Source organism: Manis pentadactyla, chromosome 6, assembly GCF_030020395.1.
Source record: "Manis pentadactyla isolate mManPen7 chromosome 6, mManPen7.hap1, whole genome shotgun sequence".
NCBI lineage: Eukaryota > Metazoa > Chordata > Mammalia > Pholidota > Manidae > Manis > Manis pentadactyla.
The window spans coordinates 19430313-19449949 of NC_080024.1; the positions used below are offsets into that span (position 1 = coordinate 19430313).

Consider the following 19637-nt stretch of genomic DNA (forward strand, 5'->3'; position numbering starts at 1 on the left):
ATGAAACATGGAGCTAATAAAATATGTCAGAACTAAGTATTTTCAGACAAAGACTTGAAGCTACACTGCATACACACGGCCGCCTGCTGTGTAGCCAGGACTCAACCAGTTGAACTGCTCAGGCACAGAAAGGGACATGGTTTAGACCCCACAGAAAGGGACATGGAGGCTGACCCCATGGATAACAAAACAGGCTTGGGGGGGCCCCAGAGAAGGACATCGGCTTGGTAAGGCATGTCTGTGCTCTGCCAGCGCTTCTTGAGGGTACCCACCGGCCGGGTGCTGTCTGCAGAGCTCATCTCCCTTAGCTCCCAGCACAATGTGAGCCTTGCCCCCACAAGTGACTTAGAAGACAGGCAGTTTCTCCTGGGCTGTTTAGAGGACACGCTGCTGGAGGGTCTCCCTCTGCCTCGTCCAGGAGCCCGAGGAGGATCTGCAGTGCAGCCCCTGCTCGGCCTGTGACCTTCAGCAGGTCTTCATCTCTGAGATGCAGAGGCAGCCTAGGTCCTCAGCTGAATGTTAGGAAGGAAAACACACTTTGCACCAAAGCCCTACGTGGAGATGCGGCCTAAGTCGATGCTAGGTCACGCCCCCAGCCCCAGCCCCAGCCCCGGCCCTGTGGGCCCTGCTCCCTGCACGCCTTGCCAGGCCGAGCAGAATACACGGGGCTCTCTGTGCAGGACGCACTCAGGCTCCAAGGCCGTTCTCAGCAAGGCTCACCTTGAGGACAGGCATGGCTGCACGACAGCGGGCAGTCTTACTGTTTTTGAGGAAGTGAGATTCATCCTGAAAAGAAACAGTCACACCAGTGAACGAGAAACCCTGGGTGGACAGAACAGAACCCACAGTAAACCTGAGCCTGGCACAGCAGCACACTGAGGACGCCTGCCATCGCACACTCATGCTCAAGGCGACAGCTGTAGCCTCGGTAAGGACCCAGGCTCTGGCACAGCCTCCCCACCCCATTCTGGGGAAGCTGCTTCACCTCCCTGGGACAGCTTTCCACCTGAGAACTAGGGCTAGTGATTCCCCTGCCCACCTCACAGGCTGCACTGAACAGAGGATTTAGACAAGTGGCTCCATGGGTACTGAAAGGTGGTATGCTGCCGTGTAAGACACATGTCAGTGAAGCAAAGTGCTGGTGACCTGCTGTGGGCCGTGCGCTAGAGCAAGGCCAGGGGGCCCAGTTCCTGCCCCCAGGACGCACAGCACAGAAAGGGCGTCAGCCACAAGAACAACTGCTCAGACAACCCTCTGAGTGCTGTCACTAAGGTAGGTGTGACCAGGTGCTGCAGGGACTGGAGAAGGGGAGATGACATGATTCCTGTTCTCAAGGGACGGCTGTCATGTTTAGAAAATGGAACATCATTATTTCTAGCTCTGCATTCTGTGCATAAGCAAACTACTTATGCCATCCTGTCTAAAGCCAAAAGAGTAACTAATACATTCTTAGTAGTTGGGAGAACATTTCTATTTTGGTACACATTCGAAGTATTTGCTATGTGCTTCTGAGCAACTTCGCGACCCCTTTATGGTGCCAGTTTCTCCATTTGTCAAATGGGTATAATACCTGTACCTAACGTGGGGTTGTAAGTTTTAAATGGGCTAACACACGTAAAGCCCTTAGAATAAGCCTTCAGTGGTATTAGTCACCTATGATGGGGACGCGGGGAGATCTGGGCTCTATCCCCAGCGATGATCTCTAAGAAATGCCTTGTTCCCCGAGCAACAAGGAACCAAAAACCGCCTCTCAGCACAATGCAGGGTGTGTGAGATGAACTCCCAAATGCCACAGTATCTGTTCCCAAGACCTGGGGTATGACATTTGTACTCCTGTCTGAGGATGAGCCCATATCATCAATAAAAAGGCTAATAGAGAGGAACAGCAGAAAGTACAGACAGTATGGAAGGGAAAGGACTCTTTAAACCAATGGCTAAATGTACCACTATTCTAGCTAACCACTATTATAACTAACCACAATGGCTCAAACCTGAAATCTTTTCTAAGTGTGACCTCTCAGAGCCATCAGTTTATTCTTTCCTACAACATTTCTCTCAAGTCAGAAGAGGACAAGGCTCTTAATTAACTGAAGAACAACCAACACTGGTGGAAAGCAGCTTGCCAAAAATCTTAGGGCATATGTAAGAAACAGAAAACCAGGAATACTAAAGCCAGATGCAATCCAGCTGTGATCAGTGACTCTCCATCTTGCTAGCTTCATGTGGGCAAATTATGTAACCATCTCATTGTCAGTTTCATTGCTGTGAAATGGGGCTAACATCTGCTTTAGGGGCCATTGGGAAGATCAGCGATTACATATAAGGAACCTGATACAGGTCAGCACTCAAGAAATGAAGGCATTATTCTTCCTACTCCCTGCAGGACCACTGCTATCATCCCAGGATACTTCTTTTAATGTTTTCACTTCACATGGAAGCTAATATTTTTTCAAAGCCACACCTGAATTTGTGTCAAATCAGAAATGACTCCCCCAAAGACTCATCACCCTTACAGCTTTGGAAAAAAAAATACATTTAAGTTTGCCTGTGCTAAGAACACAGTATGGTTCTCATGTTAAAATTATACTAATAGATCCCTGAGGTCAGCAAATGTGCCTTCTTCCCTTCTCTGAGTTCCCACAATACTTGGCTCACACGTAAATGTGTTCTAATGATCTGGGCATGTGTCTGTCTGTCCTGCTGGGCTGTGGTACCCTGGAGGATGGGGGCTGACTTTCCTCCCTCCACACCTTCAGTCTGAAGCACTATGCAGGGCGTGGAGCTGGTACTCAACTGCTAGGTGAACACAGGGATGGCAGTGCCTCCCACAACAGTCAGCCCCATGCTGGGAAACCCACAGGCGCAGAGTCTCTCCTGCAATCTTGACCTGTGGGACTCAGAGGCTCTAATTCTCTGGGCCTCCTAAAAACTCTCTCCTTTCTCTCCTTCTAGGCAAGATATGCGGTATAACTTTGAGCATCAAGGCTTGGGAAGCCACTGTCAGTAGAGAATTCTATTTTTAAGGGAAGGAAAATACCATTGGCTTTTAAAATTCACACATTTGAATAAAGATGTTGTATATCATCTGGAGGCACCAGGCTTCTTGTTTTGCCAAGAGGAAAACGAGGGTAAACTTCCATTGTAAATCATCCACCACATGCCCTGCCCCTGAATGTTTGTTAGCGGTAACCCGGAACTAGGATGGGAACTGGGTGGATGGGGCGGGGATGAGAGAAACTGCATACTTCCGTAATTTGTAATTGTGAGCCATGTGAACACATGGAGTGCTGACAGAGGCGCCTGGTGCCCCAGCTCTCTAGATTTTCCTTGTGACACACGTGAGGAGCTAGAAAGAAAGGCAGTAATTGGAAGATGCACTGTCCCATCTGGGAGCAGGATCTGAGTACAGCGTCCTTTGTAGAAAACAACCAGAGTACAAAGTGCTTTTGGGGGAGGTGGAGCGAGTGTCTATACTGGCTTGAAGAAAACTTATTAACTAACTGCATGTCTGGGCCATTCTGACCAGAGGGCGCAGAGGAAGGCCTGTGCCCCACTGTCTGGGCTGCAGTTCTGGGAGCCCAGGTGGCCTGGAGTCCACAAGCTGGCCTATCTATGAGCTCATGTCAGGGAGAAGGGCTAGAAACTCCAAGCGCAGACTGAGTAAACCACATTTTCCAAAAAGCTTCCCAGGAGGGTTTAACGTGCAGTGCAGTCAGGGTGGAGAGCTGCTCTTTGAGAAGAATGAACCATTAGTTCTCCACAAAACAGACAGTGACTTCTCTTCTCCTAGAAACAGAGAGAGGCTCCATGAGAGCACAGAGAGGGAAGTTCTTGGTGCTGTTAAGAACAAAGCTTCCACAGAGATAAAATAATTAAAGATGTTGCCAAGTCACTTACAATGATGACAACTTTAAAATGATGATGACTTTTTAGCTTCTTTTCTAACTTGCTCAGAAGGTCAAAACTGACGATGTTAACCAAACCCGCTGTCAGGTGATTCTTGCCGGTCACCACGACATTGATGTGCTCTGGACTCAGAGATGGCAGCCACCGAAGGAAGGCCTGGGGTGACAGGAGGGAACAAAACTGAAATGATCAGACCCAGCAGCTGCCAGCCGTGACCCCAGCCAAGCCACCAACTGCCTTCTCTTGGCATGGCCCGTGTTAATGCTCCCTGAAACATGACCTCGGCCTCTTTCCCTCCACACCCCCTGCCCTTGCCACAACCCTTGTGCCCGCGAACAAAACACCTCCAATTAACTCCGTCCTCCTGCCCACCTTCCCCTCCCCCTCCCACTAACAGGACCCTTCCTTCCTGGGTGAGCAAGCACTTAATTGTTAGCAGGCATTTTGTGGTAACCATGGATTTTACTTCTGGGATATCTAACTGGATGGCAAGTTTCTGCAGGGAAAGAATTTAACTCGTTTTAAGAATTTTAGATGGGAATTTTTAGCAGAGCCTGCAACAATGAAGGTACTGATGCTGATGAAAACATTTTTTGAGTATTTTCTACAAAGCCATCTACTCTCTCCAGAAATCTTGCCTCTCTAGCCAAAGCCAGTACCTGGAGCCAATGGAGGGTCACCAGGTGCCTCCACACCAGCGGCTTGGTGTCTGGGGGCTCCCCTGCCAGGCCTGACTGACCCTGTTCTGATACCATGAGTTCTTGCTCTTTCTCCAGTCTCTGACTTGCTTATAACCATCTGTCAGACCATTCCCTAGAATTTTTGAGGGTGCTGTGTGAATCTAACATACACAAAATAAGTATGTGTTGAATCAGTCATTTCTAGAGGCACAGAATTCAGATCCCTAGGACAGGAAAAGACTGACATTGTTTCGATCACACTTTCTTTGTTTTGTCTTCTCTTCGATGGGAAGGGCACATCTGGGCATCAGGCTGCAGGCCTGGCTGCCTCTTCTCCAGGAACGGCCCACAGGGGGTTAGGAAGAAGCCTCGGGGTGAGGATGCCGATGGCCACCATGGGGAGCACAAAGTGGGAGAAGCCGCACTCGATGAACTGGGTCTGCACTCCTCAAGGGGTTTGCTCGTATGGATTTTTGGTCATTTCATGGAACCACTCTGATCGCTGGATTTATGGAAGACAGCTCACAGCCGAGTGATGACATAATGTCTATGTCAGGCTCTTCAGCCATAAAGGTACCCGGCAGACAGAGAACATCTGGTCTGCACCACCTTCCACAGGGTGGGAGACCGTGAGCCAAGAAGTGAGGAGACGCACCTTAAGATGATCCTGCACTGCTCTGTGTAAGCAGCAAGCATGGCGCTCAACCAATCTGAAATTCAGTTTTCTCATCTGTAAATGGGATTAATATCTATGATGTCTGTGGCACATGGCTATTAGGGATTCATGGAAATAAAGGAGGTAAAAATGTTTTGAAACCTAAGTGTGGTGCAGGTGAGCGGTGTTATTAGCAGGGTGGTGCTCAGGAAGTGTCTGCTGACAGACTGAGCAAGTCTGAGCTCGGCAGCTCATTGGCTTTCTTCCCTAAAGGCCTGGCCTGGCCCAGTGTTCATTTCATTCATCTCTCTTCCCCCCACCAGCTGAGGCAGAATCTTTAGAGCTCCCCAGAGCCCTCCCAAGCTGTTCTCTGATTACTTTAACACTGAGGAAAACCTTTGTTAAAATCACAACAGAGAGAGACCTGACCTGCTCCCAGGTGAAGCGCACGGAGGATGGTACCACCACAAGGAGTGGCCACTCCTTCCGGTAAAAGGCAGCGATACAGATGGCTTGGATGGTCTTCCCCAGGCCCATGTCATCAGCAAGTAGCAGGCGGCCTTCTTTTGCTATGGCAAAACTGACAGCAGACAAGGTAAGGACGGCGGCGTAGCATGGGCATTAGTTAACCTGCCATCACACCACCACGTCAAGTGACAGGCGCTGCTCAGTGTGTATCTGATATACAGTGTCTCAGTGCTCGGTGTGGGCTGCCGCACTAGCCAGCATGGGCCCTGCTCACAAGAAGACACCTGCTCCCCCGAGAGGCAAGACAGGAGCCAATTAGAGGGCAGAATAATAATGATGCTGATAGAGTCAAAATAGGGGAAATGTGGAATGGTGGTCAAAAGGTACTAAGAAGTGCTAGAAGATCATTAGGTCACAGAAGCTAAGGGAGGACATTTCCAATAAGAGGAATCACCCCAGTGCAATGCAGGTGAGGCCCAGGGGAATGTGAGAGGAGGAGAGTGGGAAAGAGTCCCTAATGACGGGCTGGCAGGGGCATACTCATTGATGTGAGAGATCTGCCCAGGAGGGAAAGGAAGAAAGGTGAAATGGTGGGGCCAAAATGAGGCTTTCTCAAGATTAGAGTCTGCTGTACACAAGGAAAAGGGAATGCAGCTAGCAGACAGAAAGTACTGGAAAAGACAGACAGGGAAGGATGGTCTAGGGGACCCAGGAGGGAGCAGCACCCCAGCAAAGCTCCTCATTAACTGAAGCCTCTAGGGCCCGAAGCCCTTCAGTGCAACAGTTCTTGCTAATAGTTTGTGAAAAGGGTGACTCCACTCTTCCGGAGCCTGACTGGCCCAGCTGCAATCCCAACCAGGTACACCTTTGTGCAAGTCATCTACCCTCCTTTGCCTCAGCTGTAAGATGGGAATAATCATAGGACCTACACCAGAGACTGTTGCCAGGGTTAATAATGTTTAAAGCGCTTCAGATAATGGTTGGCATCATCATAAGTGCTGGGAAGTGTTTCTCTGATAACTATTATTCCACAAAAAGAAGAAATATACTCAAGACGCAAACAGTAAAAATGACTTAATTGACTCACATGATGAATCAGTGAAAAGCTAAAAGGATCCCTAGTGCCAGATATCTGGTCCCCTGCTCCAAACTCCAGCCCCTTTGCATCTGAATTCCTGAAAAACTGATCATCTGCTCAGAAACCTGTTGACAAGCCAGTCAACAGCTCTTTCTCTTGCTTTCTCACACAATAACCACAGAGTCTAGCCTCTTCTAATCAGCAGCTGGTTTGGCTGACAATGATTCTAGGCTGCATGGGCCTTTCTGAATTGCCTGAATAGTGTTTCTGCCCTTTGAAGCCAGTGCTCGACAGAAGCTGAAAACTGAGCAGATCTGTGGGTGGCGTGAGGCCAGCATGCCTGGAATCTGCAGCGCATGGAGACGAAGGTGTCATGTTAGTGCTTCTGTGTCCTCCCGGCAGCCATAACGGTGCATCAGGGGAGAGGGAGCACCCCTTTTCTGCACCCACCTGGTCATGACCTCACTCCTCCAGTGGGGAGGAAGGGAGCCCAGAGGTGTGCAACCTCACTTCTCCAAACAGCCCCAACTCCTCTCCGCACACCTGCCTCGGTTAAATCTTCAAAATAGGGCAAATGTGAAATGGTCGACTGCTTCCAGCCCCAATCCACCATACAGACAGGAAAGGGGAGGCAAGTGTGAAAAGATTCAATTTTTCCTTTCTGATTTACAAAACTGGTGGCTAGGGCAGACAGGGTCTCCTAAGCAACAAACCATGGAGGGCCTTCTGTTTTAGCCTCCTCGGCACTACCATTTACAACGTCCACATGATCTGGCCTCTCTGGTCATTCTCAGAGGAGAACAGGTCCTTGAATTTCATGGTCTTTCCTTTCACCCTGCCTTCAGGTAACCCAACTAGGAAACAAAGTGCCAAAAATGAGAACAAAGAGAATGCTTGGGTAACAGAGTAACAATCACACAGCTGAGTGCCTTTTTTGACATAGTATTTCAGTGTAACAGAAAAAATGCTGCACCCGTCCTCAGAAAACACAGACACAAACTTCAGCCCCAATCCACTTCTGCAGTGCAGTACGGTGCAACTGGGCCCAAATGGCACACAGAGAATTAAATCCTGTAGGAGACAGTAGCCATTTCTAACCAAACACCACAAGTGGCCGCACACAGGCAGGCTGTCTTCGTTTGCCAGTTCCACTGACAATCTATCTCCTTCCCTTGCACAGGACTCTACCTCCAATCACACTGTCTAATAACAGGTCCAGCTCGTACTATTTCTGAATGGCTATCAAGACTGTCTCTCTCCTCTCCTCAACCTCCCATATATTCACTAGAAGGCAAATTCAAACCTGTCATTTTGCTTCTCCCAAGAAACTCTGGAAAACAGAAGATGGGTGTATCTTTTTTCTTTCTATTTTAAGAACACCCTGCCTTTCTTCTGGAAGACCCCCACCTTACACTCTCAGTCCAAGTAACTGATGGGCAGGCTCCAACTCTGGCTCCGTCGATGGGCCTACCACCCAGGCTTGCCAACATGACGCCTGAGCTCCCCAGGCCACAGGGAATGATTCCACCGTCAGCACCAGATTTCAGGCATTTCAGTGTTGGACCCACTAAGAAAGGGGTGCTTCCGTTGGCTTGTGAGCTGACGGATGCAAGCTGGAGGCCCCCTGGCAGCCCCAGCTGCCTCCTGAGGGGTGTCTGGCTGAGGACAACGCAAACTAGGGAGAGAGCAGGTCTGAGAGAGGAACAGAGTCCTGACGAGATCTTTAGAGACCCTGGGTTTTCTAGGACATGCACTGAGAAGTCTCTTCTTTTAAGCTAATCTGAGCTGGGTTTCTGCACATCTCCAATCCAGAGTCTTGATTAGCACATGGACTTTGAAATCAGTGGGTTCAATCAGGGTTTGGTTACAGCAAGCCTCACTATTTAATGCCTAGAAGCTTCTAGACATTCTTGAAAGATGACCATTCGTAAAAGAGGGAGCATGCAAACCCAGTCCATAGTTAGTGCTGAAATCCGAGCAAGAGGAAGATCAAGAACCTACTTGACTCCAGCTCTCTGAAAGGGCAGCAGATTAGACACGAGCTTGGGGTCCACTCTGGAGAGGTCTGCCTCAGGGATGTCTGCAGTGAGACAGACAGACGTCTTCTTAAGCTGAGAAGCAAAAGCCAGGGTGAGCGTCTTGGGCAGAGGATCCAGCTGAACCTGTGGAAGGCAGCGCACCTTTTCAACTAGAAAGAGGAGGAGAGGTATATGAGTTGGACTGAATGCCCAAAAGATCTAGGGAAGGAGAAGGGGCTTTGAACACACAAAGTTCAAGGGCTAGAATTCTCCTGTGTATCATCTGAAAAAAGTAACCAGAGAGAAAATCGGGAGCTGGCAGATGCATCCTAGGCAAAGTACATAAAACCAGAAGATTACACTTTTCTTTCTCTAGTCCTTAATTTTTTGCAAAGAGGGCAATGAGTAACACAACACTGATTTCCTACATACATAAACCAGAAAGAACTGTAAAGTGTCTTGTGATTTTTTTTGACCTAAAGTATTTCAAAAAATTATCTTAGTATTCATTCAAATAAATAAGGACCCATATTATTAAAAATCAGCCCAGAAAGATCCATAAAAAAGACTTAGAATGAATAAATCTTGTCTTGTTTCGATTCTCCTATGTTTTATTTCAATTTTGATGTTTGAGAAGCCTGAGAATTCTAAGTTGCCTGCTGTCAACAGGTAAGGAAGCACCATGCCCTGTACAGAGAAGCTGTTAGGTTTTTCCAAGAAAGATTAGTAGGACAGTAGTGCTACTTAGAAGCAACAACAATAATAAAGGGCAGAATCCATGCTAAGGCTATACCAATGGACAAAAATGCAAGTGGCCCTGTGTACCTTTGACCCTTCCCATAAGAGAAAATGGCGTCCCCTTGAGAGAGTTGCTGTACTAGTGATCTCGGCAGGGAAGCGGCCAGCAAGCCCATGAGTCTGGACGTGACCTAACAGCTCCCTACCTGTCCTCTGAAGCAGGTGTTGGCAAGCTAAGGCCTGTGGGCCAAATCCGCCTACTGCCTGTTTTGTAAATAAAGCTCTGCTGGAACACAGCCATGACAACTAGTTTATGAGCTGTCTAGGGCCGCTTTCATGCTACAATGGCAGAGCTGAGTAGTCGGGACAGAAACCACATAGCCCACAAGGCTTAAGATGTTTACTCTCTGGCCTTTTACAAAAAGGTTTACCAGCCCCTGCTGAGAAGCTCAGAGTCTATCACTAAGAGTGACTATTAATCTGTTCTTTCAATCAAAGCTTTTATTTAGCGGTCTTTTCTTTCCTTCCAAGTGTGCTGGTCCCAGACCGCTATACAATGGGTGGGGAAATGTCTTCTTCCAGTCAGAGCCATTAACCTAAGCAGGAAAAATTACTCGGAGTCTACATGGAAAGGAAAGCAGATTAATTTCACTGAGTTTGCTTTTTGAAACATTATAGCCTCTCCTGATTTTAAAATTAAAGGGAAAAAAACCCTTTATTCAGTAGAGAAACAGAAAAAGAATAAACCAGAGATACTAATAAAACATACAATTCTGGATTTGATGGGAAGGGCAGGAGAAGATAAGTTAAAAATTAAAGTTAAAGATGACAGACCCAGACATCCCTGGTGGTAGAATTATCATTAAAATACTGTGCTATGAGCTCTAGCTTTCAAGATGTCCTTCCCTTTTATCACTGTCCTTTGAAAAAGTCTAATTAGAAGCATAACCATTGTTTACAGATCTTCAATTGCTCTTTGTCCTTTGCTTTTCAGGGGCACCCCGGGGAAGTCCGAGAAACCTGTAGTAACCTGCCAAGGGGCTAAATGTCCTCAGGAATCTGGTAAAGGGAACCGAAGAGAGAAACTGGGTATATTTCATTTCTACCTAGTATTATTTGAAATGCTAAGGGTGTTAGTTCTGTATTCCATATGGTCATGAGTTTTCTTAATATTCTTACAAGGTACTCCGAAAGTCTTTTGCCACAACCATCAACTGGCTACCATTGCAAGTATTGACATGAACATGAAGAGCCAAGGCATCTACTACTACCTTAAACTGCTTTGTATTTTCAATATATTTAAATCGATTTCTGTCCTTCACTAAATACATGTGCCAGTTATTTCTTGAAAAGTTTGCATGAACAGAATCACCGAGATAAGAAATTAGGTAAGGCTGGCAGCTTTTAATATAAAAGAGACTTTCCATATTGATGCAGAAATATATTTTATGCCTCCAAATTAAATCTGAACATGCTGATTTCTGCTTACTTCAGGGGACTGAGCACTCCATGTGCCTTCAGAAACCATTTCATTTCAATCCTAGTGATCGTCGACACTCAAATACCTGATGAAAGCTAAGAAAGGGCTGATGATCGGCTGGTGTGAAATGCGGTGCTTTATAAGCATTATGTTCTTTCAGCCATTCAAGAGGGAAAAAAGCCACTCTCTGCTGTTTCCTACCAACTGCTATCTCCAAAGTCCTGTGCTGCTAGTTCAGCCCATGGGGTGCGTTTCTGAGAAAGCCCCCATTCTCTGTGGTCCTTTCCTAGTGCCTGAAGATGACAGGATTACGCTGTCTGGCTTCATGAGTCATCTAGAAATTGTTTCTGTAAGATTGCTCTTTGGCAGAACATTACTGAGCCACACAGCAGAGCGATGTTAATGTTTTCAAATAGCAGCTGACAAGACAAAATCTTTGAGGGGGATGTGGAACCCTTCTGGACTGTGACAGTCTGGGGAAAACAAAAGGCCTTCTGCCAGTTTCACTGTGGGCAAAAGGCCTCAAGTCACTTAGAAAAGAGAGAGGAGGAAAGCTCTTAGACTCACTTTATCTGCAGAAAATAATTGTCACCATGGCATCAATGTGCACTCATGTACTCAGAAGGTCTTACTGTCATTTGTTAATTAGTTTCATATGCACATCTTCACTAGCCCAGAGTCAATAACCTAACTTCACACAAAAGGATAGACGTTGGGATGAGGAGAGAGGTGCAACGCCCCCAGGTGACCACTGTTAGCAAAGGAAGCAGAACTAAGCCGGGAACTGTGACGTTCCTCGGCGCCTTGTCTCCCCCACCTCTTCGTTCATGGATGTGACTTCTAATTTCCAAATGGGTCACGTTGCAAACTCCAGAACGTAATTTTAGCCTGATTTCTGTCACTGACTTTATTGTGATCCTGTAATGCTCCCAATAAAAAAAAACAACTATTTCCTTTCTCTGGGTGGAAGCTTTTCCCAGTCTACAAATGGGAGAATCAGTCATATCTTCCTCAAGACAGTGTAATGGCAAGATTAATAGAATGTAAAAAAGCAATCTGAACTCTAAATCTAAAATTAACTCAAAAGCCATGGAGTTATTCATATCAAATGCAAAAACTTTATGTGCGGCCATTATGTGCATTTTTCTGGGTGAGGAACCCATTGTTTTCATCAGATACTTCAGAATCTATGGCCCACAAAAGATCTCGAGCTGTAGTGCTTTGGTGAGTGGTGAGCCATGGTTTTTCATTGTTACATTCATCTGCTAATGCTGAAAGTATCCTGCTCTTTGTCATTCCATAAAAGTCAAAGTCTTTATAGTTAATGTATTTATGAGTCTTTTTGTGGTTGAAAGGGAAAGGGCAAGAGGGAAAAACTCACTCCTATCACTCACCAGAAATTCAGTTTTGGCCAAATAGTTCCCTCTGAATCATAAGTTCCAAACAGCAGCAGCCCTGGGGGTCTCAGATCAACTGCTGCCATCCTTCCTGCTTTAGCTAGTGTTTGCTGATACTAAATAAGTATCTCATCATATTCAAGCTTAACCTTGAGTTTGCAGCAAGTCTTTCCTCCAGGAATCAAAAGCTCTTACCTATGTTTCATTTCTGTCAGTGGGGCAGATATGAATTAAAGACTCCATTTTTTTATAATGTTGAATTACCTGCTCGATGTCACATAGTAAGTCACATAAGGAGACAAAGGAAGAAACCCAGCTTCTCCCTCTTCCTTAGAAGCTCTAGCCTGGTGGGCAAGGTGGCCAATGACTGAGAGCAAGTCTCTCCTGGCCTGACTGGTACCACCCCTGACCCAACAAGTCCTCAGGGGATCAAGCAAGAGGACCCTATGCTGGGCCAACTACACACCCACTGCAGAACTGTGAAGCTTGGAAGATGGGTGACAGACAGACTGGCATTCCAGGAGAGGCTGAGATACGACCATGTCTCCCTTCCTCAGGCACGTTAGACTTTATTGCCCCAGCCAAGCAGAATAGAGAAAAATGATCAGCCCAAACTGGCCTCTCCTTCTTGTAGTTTTATCTGTACACACAGCCATTCCTTGGGTCAGTCTCTAAAGTGCTTATTAAATGCTTATGCACCCTGGTGTAGGGTTCCACCTTTTGTAGAACTCAGCCCATAATGAAGCTCGTAACCACTGAGACTCTCCAACTTTTGTTGTTCGTCTGGTTCCAGAAGTAAACTGAGAGCCTGCTCTTGGAGGGAATCTAAAGGAACTTCCATCTAAGCTAAGCAATCCTAGCCCCCCTCTGACTGCCAAAGCCCACATACCCTCTCTTCTAACACTCCTATGACAGTGGGAGGTCTCACAGGCCTCGTGGAACTTGACGGGTACTGCCTCGCAGAAGAGGCCCTGTGCTGGCTGGGCTGTTACAAAGCCACCACCTCAGCAGACAGGGGTAGGGCTGCTCAAGAGCTTTCTCGCCTTTACTTGTCCTGTACACAAGTGTGTGAAGTCACCATAGTGGAGAAGGAACAGAGTCTTTTAAAATGTTAACTTTAAGGCAGATAATTAAAGCTTAAAAACAGCATAATATAAAGCAAGCAAGGTGGGCATCTCACTTAGTTTACTGTGCTCTTCCAGGAGAAAGTTCCATTTCCTAGTCTTGACATCTGCAATGACAAGAAACAGACAGGCAAACGTGAGGCCCTGCCCTCCTGCTATGTCATCGCATCTACTCTCATTCCTTGCTTTCTTGAGCCTCGGTAAACTCAGGCGATGGAGCTGGTCCCAGACCTCGATACCGAAGTGCAGAGTGCCTGCCCTTGAGGCGTCCACAGAACTCAGGGAGGAGAGACAAACAGGCATGCCGGGTAGCAAGGGTGGTTCTAAAGGGTGCTATGGGGATATAAGAGCGGGGAGCCCAGCAGGTCAGAAATGCTCTGAATTCCCAAAGCAGGGACAGTGATTGTAGCTTACACTTATTCAGTGCTTACTGTAAACCAGGCACAGTGCCAAGAGATTCACATGAACCCTTTCTTCTGCTCCTCACTATGCTCTAAGATGGGCACTCTTATTTGCTCCATTTTATACATGGGTCAGAGCAGTCAAACAGCTTGCATTCAAATCCCAGTTCTGCCACTTCCTAGCTGTGTGACCTTGGGCAAGTGATGCAACTTCTCTGTGCCTTCGGTCCCACATCTGAAAAATGAGGATACTACGGCCCCTGCCTCTCATGGTCCTTGTGAGGATTACATGAAATTTTAAAAGGAAAATGCTTATGAAAGTATGCCTGGCAAACAATGGGCACTTAAAAAAAGTTAGCAATTATAAATTATTATTATTGTTATTATGATGGCACTTGCTGATTAGATTACAGCATAAAATACACACAATGGTAGCTAAGAAGAGCGAGCATCTCATTATCCAACACCGTCTAATTACCTCAAGAGGTTTCCTACCAATCTACCTTTTGAGCAATCAAGAAAGCTTCAACTCGAAAAATGCTTTCGGGACAGCAAAAGTTAATTCTCCTCTGTATGATCACTGAGAAAGGAGGGTGGTTAGGGAAAAAGCATCATGGACACAGCAAGTCAGTTTCAGGGAACAAGTGAGGTAGCCCAGCTGAAATCTGACAGGGAAGAACAAAAGCAGACCACTCCTGACGTGGGAGCCGGACAGGGGACTCCTGACAACAGTCAATCCTGACAGTGGCAGAGCAGCCAATGGGAGGTCCATGAATAGGAGCTACGGCAAAAGATAATCCAATTATGGTTTTTGGATGTCTGGATGTGGAAAGGATTGGGTGTCAGTATTTTAGCTGTCCACATTCCAAAACAACAGTCTGGGTCAGGAATAGGACTTCAAGGGTCACACTTTTCAGGAGACATAAGGCCTCTGTACAGCCTGCTGAAGGCTGCCTGAAGCCGAGCATCTAGGGGACAGGGGTGTCAAACCCTGGCCCTTGTGTGAGCAGCCCATCTCACGACTCAGGCTGGGCCCAGCACATCTCACCTAAATCCTACTCAACAGCCTGCTCTCATGGGTTAAAAGTCTCCATTTAAGGGATAAAAATGTATCAGCCAGCATAGCCTTCCTCCTGAAGGAGGCTCAAACCCTGATGGCAGCTCACTGAGCAGGTTATTCTAGAGGTTTCTTCTATGACATTGAATGAACATGAGGTCTCAAAAGGCATGCAGTTTTAGAGGGTCTGCTTTTTACTGCCTAAGGAAAGGACTTAAACCATCTCAAGAATGGGAAAATATTTATCCATAAAAGCCACATCATTTTATAAAACAACAAGGCCTTGGCTAAGAATGCAACCCAGAATTCAGAATTCTAAAGCTGAATCTCTTATTCTGATGGGGAAGCTTTGGAAGAACTTCACCAAAAATAAAGCTACCTTGTTCTGCTTTGGCTAGTGTTTTCAATCCAGGCTGATTACTAGACTCACCTCAAGATTTTAAAAAGTGTCAATGCCCAGGCCCCACCTCAAACCAATTAAATCAGTATCGCTGGGTGGGAACCAGGCATCAGCGCTTCTCTGGGGTGGTGCTCAGCAACCTGTGTTTTACCAAGCCCTCCCTCCAGTGGATCTGAGGTGTACTCAAGTTTGAGGACCACAGACTTTTTTTACCCAAAGGCATTTATTTTTATGGCAAATGCCTGTCTTTCAGGTTCCCCTAAGGTCAAAGTAAAAGCAGGTGGATTTAAATGGTTGAAGCAGGAATTCACTTGCTTCTACCATGAAAACAATGATCAGGTAACTGGGGAAAACTGTGGGGTCTTCTCTTTGGAGGTCTTTGAGGACAAAATAGGCCCTCTGATGTGTTCACTATCTGGAACCATTTGGACATCACCTTTCTACAGCAAGCTGAGCAGATTAGGAAGGTTCTACCAATAAAGTCGTTTCTGAGTATTTGGAGAGAAAAATACCCTATTCTGAGATCAGAGACCACTATCCATCCTGGGAATCAGGCAAAGTTCAATTACTTACCGTAATTTCTGGAATCCATCTGTTTAAACAGTGCAATCAGGTCTTCTGAATAGCCGATTTCCACCTCAAAGCGGGTCCGGGAGATGAGCACGCATTGCCCTTTGACAAAGGCGAGGGAAGGAGCTGAGGGCAGACAAGCCTGTGCCATGCTGCCCCTGTTGGACGGTGACTCCCTGATGCCCTCTGCTCCTTCCAAAGGCTGCAGGGTGACCGTGGGGAGGTGCTGGGCTGCTGTCACTGTGGAAGAAAAAGGAAAGGACAGATAGGACAGGTAGATGATTTCACATGCCCTCGGGTGCTCAGGCAGGGAGAGGAGGAGGGCAGGGACAAGGTCAAGAGGAATTACGTTTGGCAGGTAGGAAAGAAAAGGCATGGTTAGATTAGGAAAGCTTACAAGTGTGCATTAACTGGGGCTTTGGGAATTTTCGTATTTGTTGAGCGTATTCTTCTCCTCCATAAGTTTTTAAACTTAAAAAACTTAGAACTTGGAAATGAACAGGGGGAAGAGGAATCTCACCAGGATGAGTAAACTCAGATAATTTATGCTGCTGTGTAAGAGAAGAAACTGCAGTCAACACCCCAGAAATCACCCACTTAACCCTATTCCCAGGTCACTACTCCATCTACTGCTCAGAGAACAAGGGAAAGAGACAGGAACATCAGGCCACATATGCACAGTTCTGAAACTTACTTTATCTATTACTGACGCATTTTAGAGATGAACTGATTTGACTATTAAAACAAAAAACTAAATTGAAAAGCAAAACTACTGAATAAAGATATGTGCAAGAAATGTAAACACAGCTCACCCTTAAAAAAATACTAAGGCCACAAAATATAAGCTAGAGATGTAACCAATTCAAAATAAGAGGGAAAATGACTAGTAAATATTTGAAGAAACATTCAACTTTATAAATAATCAGGAAATAAAAAGCCATGTTTTTGCTTATCAAACTTGCAGGATAAAAAAATAGTTTTCTGCATTGCTAGTTGGGAATAAAACCTTTTGAAAAACAATTTGGCAATATATAGCAAGAGCCCTAAAAAGTGATCATAATGATTCAACTTTTAGAAATCTATCCCAACTAACAACTGAAAACACAAAAATTTACGGACAAAGGTTTTCTTTATAGCTTTAATGCTGGAAAAACCGGGAACAAATTAAAATTAAGCAAAAATAAAATATTTTAAGCAACTTATGATGCATCCATACAGTGGAATGTTACAAAGTCCGTATTTTTTTTTTTCAGTAAGAAACTCTGGAGATGACAAAAATATGAAACCAATAATAAGTTCAAAAATATGAAATCATTTTTTTAGACATCAAAGTGGTCCAATAATGGACACATTTTCATGACTCAGAATTAGCTATTAGCATTCACCATTAAAATCATGCTTATTTTAAATAATTAATATAGATGCCTCTGCTGGAACACTAAGTATGAAAGTCAAGATAAAGATTATATTACATACATAAAATTTGTATTTGTACGTGCATAGGAAGAGGGCTGGAAGGAACAAAACCAAAATGGCAAAAGGGGTTAACAGACTGGGGAGGTTGTACAGGACAATAGTCTTCTTTGCATTATGATACGTTGACATACTTCCCAATACTCTAGGATAAGTAGGGTTAAAAGGCAAAACCCAGAAGCACACCTACAGCAAAATTACAGGAAGGCTGACAGAGATGGTCTTTATGTTTTATAGATAAAAAGTAAATCTACTGAGAAGACATGACACTCACAAACTTGCCTGAAAATTAAAGCACAAGGATAAATGCACAAATTCATAATCATTGCAAGACTGTTTAGGGTATATCTCAACAGACAGTAGGGCAGGTGTGCAAAACACTGGTAAGGATTTTGAGGAGCTCGATAATTCATCAGCCAAATTCATCTAAAAGGTATACAGAGAATTTTCCACCCAATAACCAGTCTTCGAAAATATGTGGAGCATTACAAAAGCAATCACACTACTCAGAAAACCTTCGTGAATCTGCAAAAGCAGAAGGCATCCAAGTTCAATTCACTGTAGTCAGAGAACAGGAGCAAGAAAATGACAAAACCAAACCACTGGTTTAAAATAAGCAACGAGAAATCCAGGTGTCAAAACCTGTAATCTTAGCCCAGAGCACTGGCCCCACCCCTCCCAACACCTAACAGATTAAAATATCAGTAAAAATGAGCCCCCCAAAAAGTCACCAGCAGCTACCATGGGTGACATCACCTATTGCCATGCAATTCAAGAGGTGGAGGCCAAGGAGAGAAACAGAAATCCTGCAGGGAGACGTCTATCACCTCCAGAAACTGTAGTGATGACTCCAGAGAATTCTACCTCCTGCCCCAAATCTGCAAAGGAGTGACCTCATCATGCATCCTTGTCCTTCCCTTTTGAATTGGTGAGAGAGAGAGAGCACAGAAATGGCTGCTGGGAGATGAGAATCCCCAGGACAAACTCTGCCAGAGGCACAGGCTCCAGGCACCGGAGAAGGTGATGAAAACCTTGGTGGAGGACAGCCCACAGGACCTGGGAAGACACAGTGGTGCCCCCAGGGGCTCCGCCACTGACCAGACAGTGTCAGCTGGAGCCTGCCCGCGCGATGCCCCCTTGCTGCACTGTGCCTGGAGCTGTTCCTCTTAGAGGAAGGGCCGCCACAGGTGCCTGTCACAGCTGGAGCTGGCAGTCCAGTGGGAACATGCACTCTGAAGCTGTAAGTGGGGGTCTGAACCACAAGGGTACAACTAAGTGGCTGTGTGACCCTATTTAGTTACTTATCCACTCTGGGCATCAGTTTTCCCATCTGTAAAATGGTTGTTACAGGGAAAAGAAGAGCACATCTGAGGATCTTCAAACAACCTGGCATGCAGCAGGCTCCACTAAGGGCTGGCTTTTGTTACTATTACCGGAGGCTTTCACCCAAGGAATGCCTCAACAGGCGGGCCAACAGAGAGGAGGAAGAAGAGAACTGGGATGGTGCCCTAAACACCATCTGAAACACATGCTAGGCCACACTTGCTACTCCAGAGGAACTTCTCAATAGCAGTGCCTCCCTGCGTGAGGAACAACATGCCTACTTACTGAGGGCACTGTAGTCAGTTATGCTGAAGTTCCACGTCTTGGTAGCGGGATCTGAAATGACACAGAAGAACTTGGTTTGCCACAGTGAGATGGATGACTGTTGTTTTAAGTTGTACTTGGACATTCAACAAGAATTTGTTTAATGTGTGGATGAATGAATGTCAAGTTCCAAACCCTTCATAGACTGAGAGCCCCTACCGATTTATAAAATCTCTGTGGAGGACAAATAGCAAATAGAAAGGAGAATAAAGCTTTTATTCCATAGAGTAGAATTCAGGTCAGGCTGGAGGATGTTACAGCCTCACCTAAGAGGGCTGAGGACAGAGGGAACTGGAATCCAAGTTCCTGTGACCCAGTAGATGCAGGCAAAGCGGAATGAGGAGCCTGTTTCAGGGCCCTGCAGAGCTAGCCACACACTCTGCCCTTGCAGACCGACAGCCTGACCATGTTAATCCACCTTACCGAGCCACTTCCATGGCCTTTAAAATGAAATAACATTTCCTTATCTCAAAAAACTGTTATTGGGCTCAAGTACTACGATGCACATAAAGCCCCTGGCAGGGGAACTGGCCTCTCAGTAAATA

At 46.0% G+C, this 19637-nt stretch overlaps 1 protein-coding gene across 5 annotated transcripts in view; it reads right to left on the reverse strand.

The window, feature by feature from the left end:
- The window catches only part of SMARCAL1 (SWI/SNF related, matrix associated, actin dependent regulator of chromatin, subfamily a like 1), a 61494-nt gene that overhangs the window by 38967 nt on the left and 2890 nt on the right, over positions 1 to 19637 (reverse strand). For 4 of the 5 annotated variants that reach the window (XR_008998176.1, XM_036916139.2, XM_036916133.2 and 1 more), the window contains 7 exons: positions 19054 to 19104; positions 15976 to 16212; positions 13601 to 13651; positions 8789 to 8975; positions 5671 to 5821; positions 3898 to 4062; positions 721 to 786 (listed from right to left, as the gene is read on the reverse strand). Coding sequence is in view for 4 of the 5 variants with exons in the window: in XM_036916139.2 (XP_036772034.2) it covers positions 721 to 786; positions 3898 to 4062; positions 5671 to 5821; positions 8789 to 8975; positions 13601 to 13651; positions 15976 to 16212; positions 19054 to 19104 (908 nt within the window). In the remaining variant the exon portion in view is untranslated. The remainder of the gene's footprint in view (positions 1 to 720; positions 787 to 3897; positions 4063 to 5670; positions 5822 to 8788; positions 8976 to 13600; positions 13652 to 15975; positions 16213 to 19053; positions 19105 to 19637) is intronic. The other variant, XM_057503569.1, reaches the window with a different exon arrangement.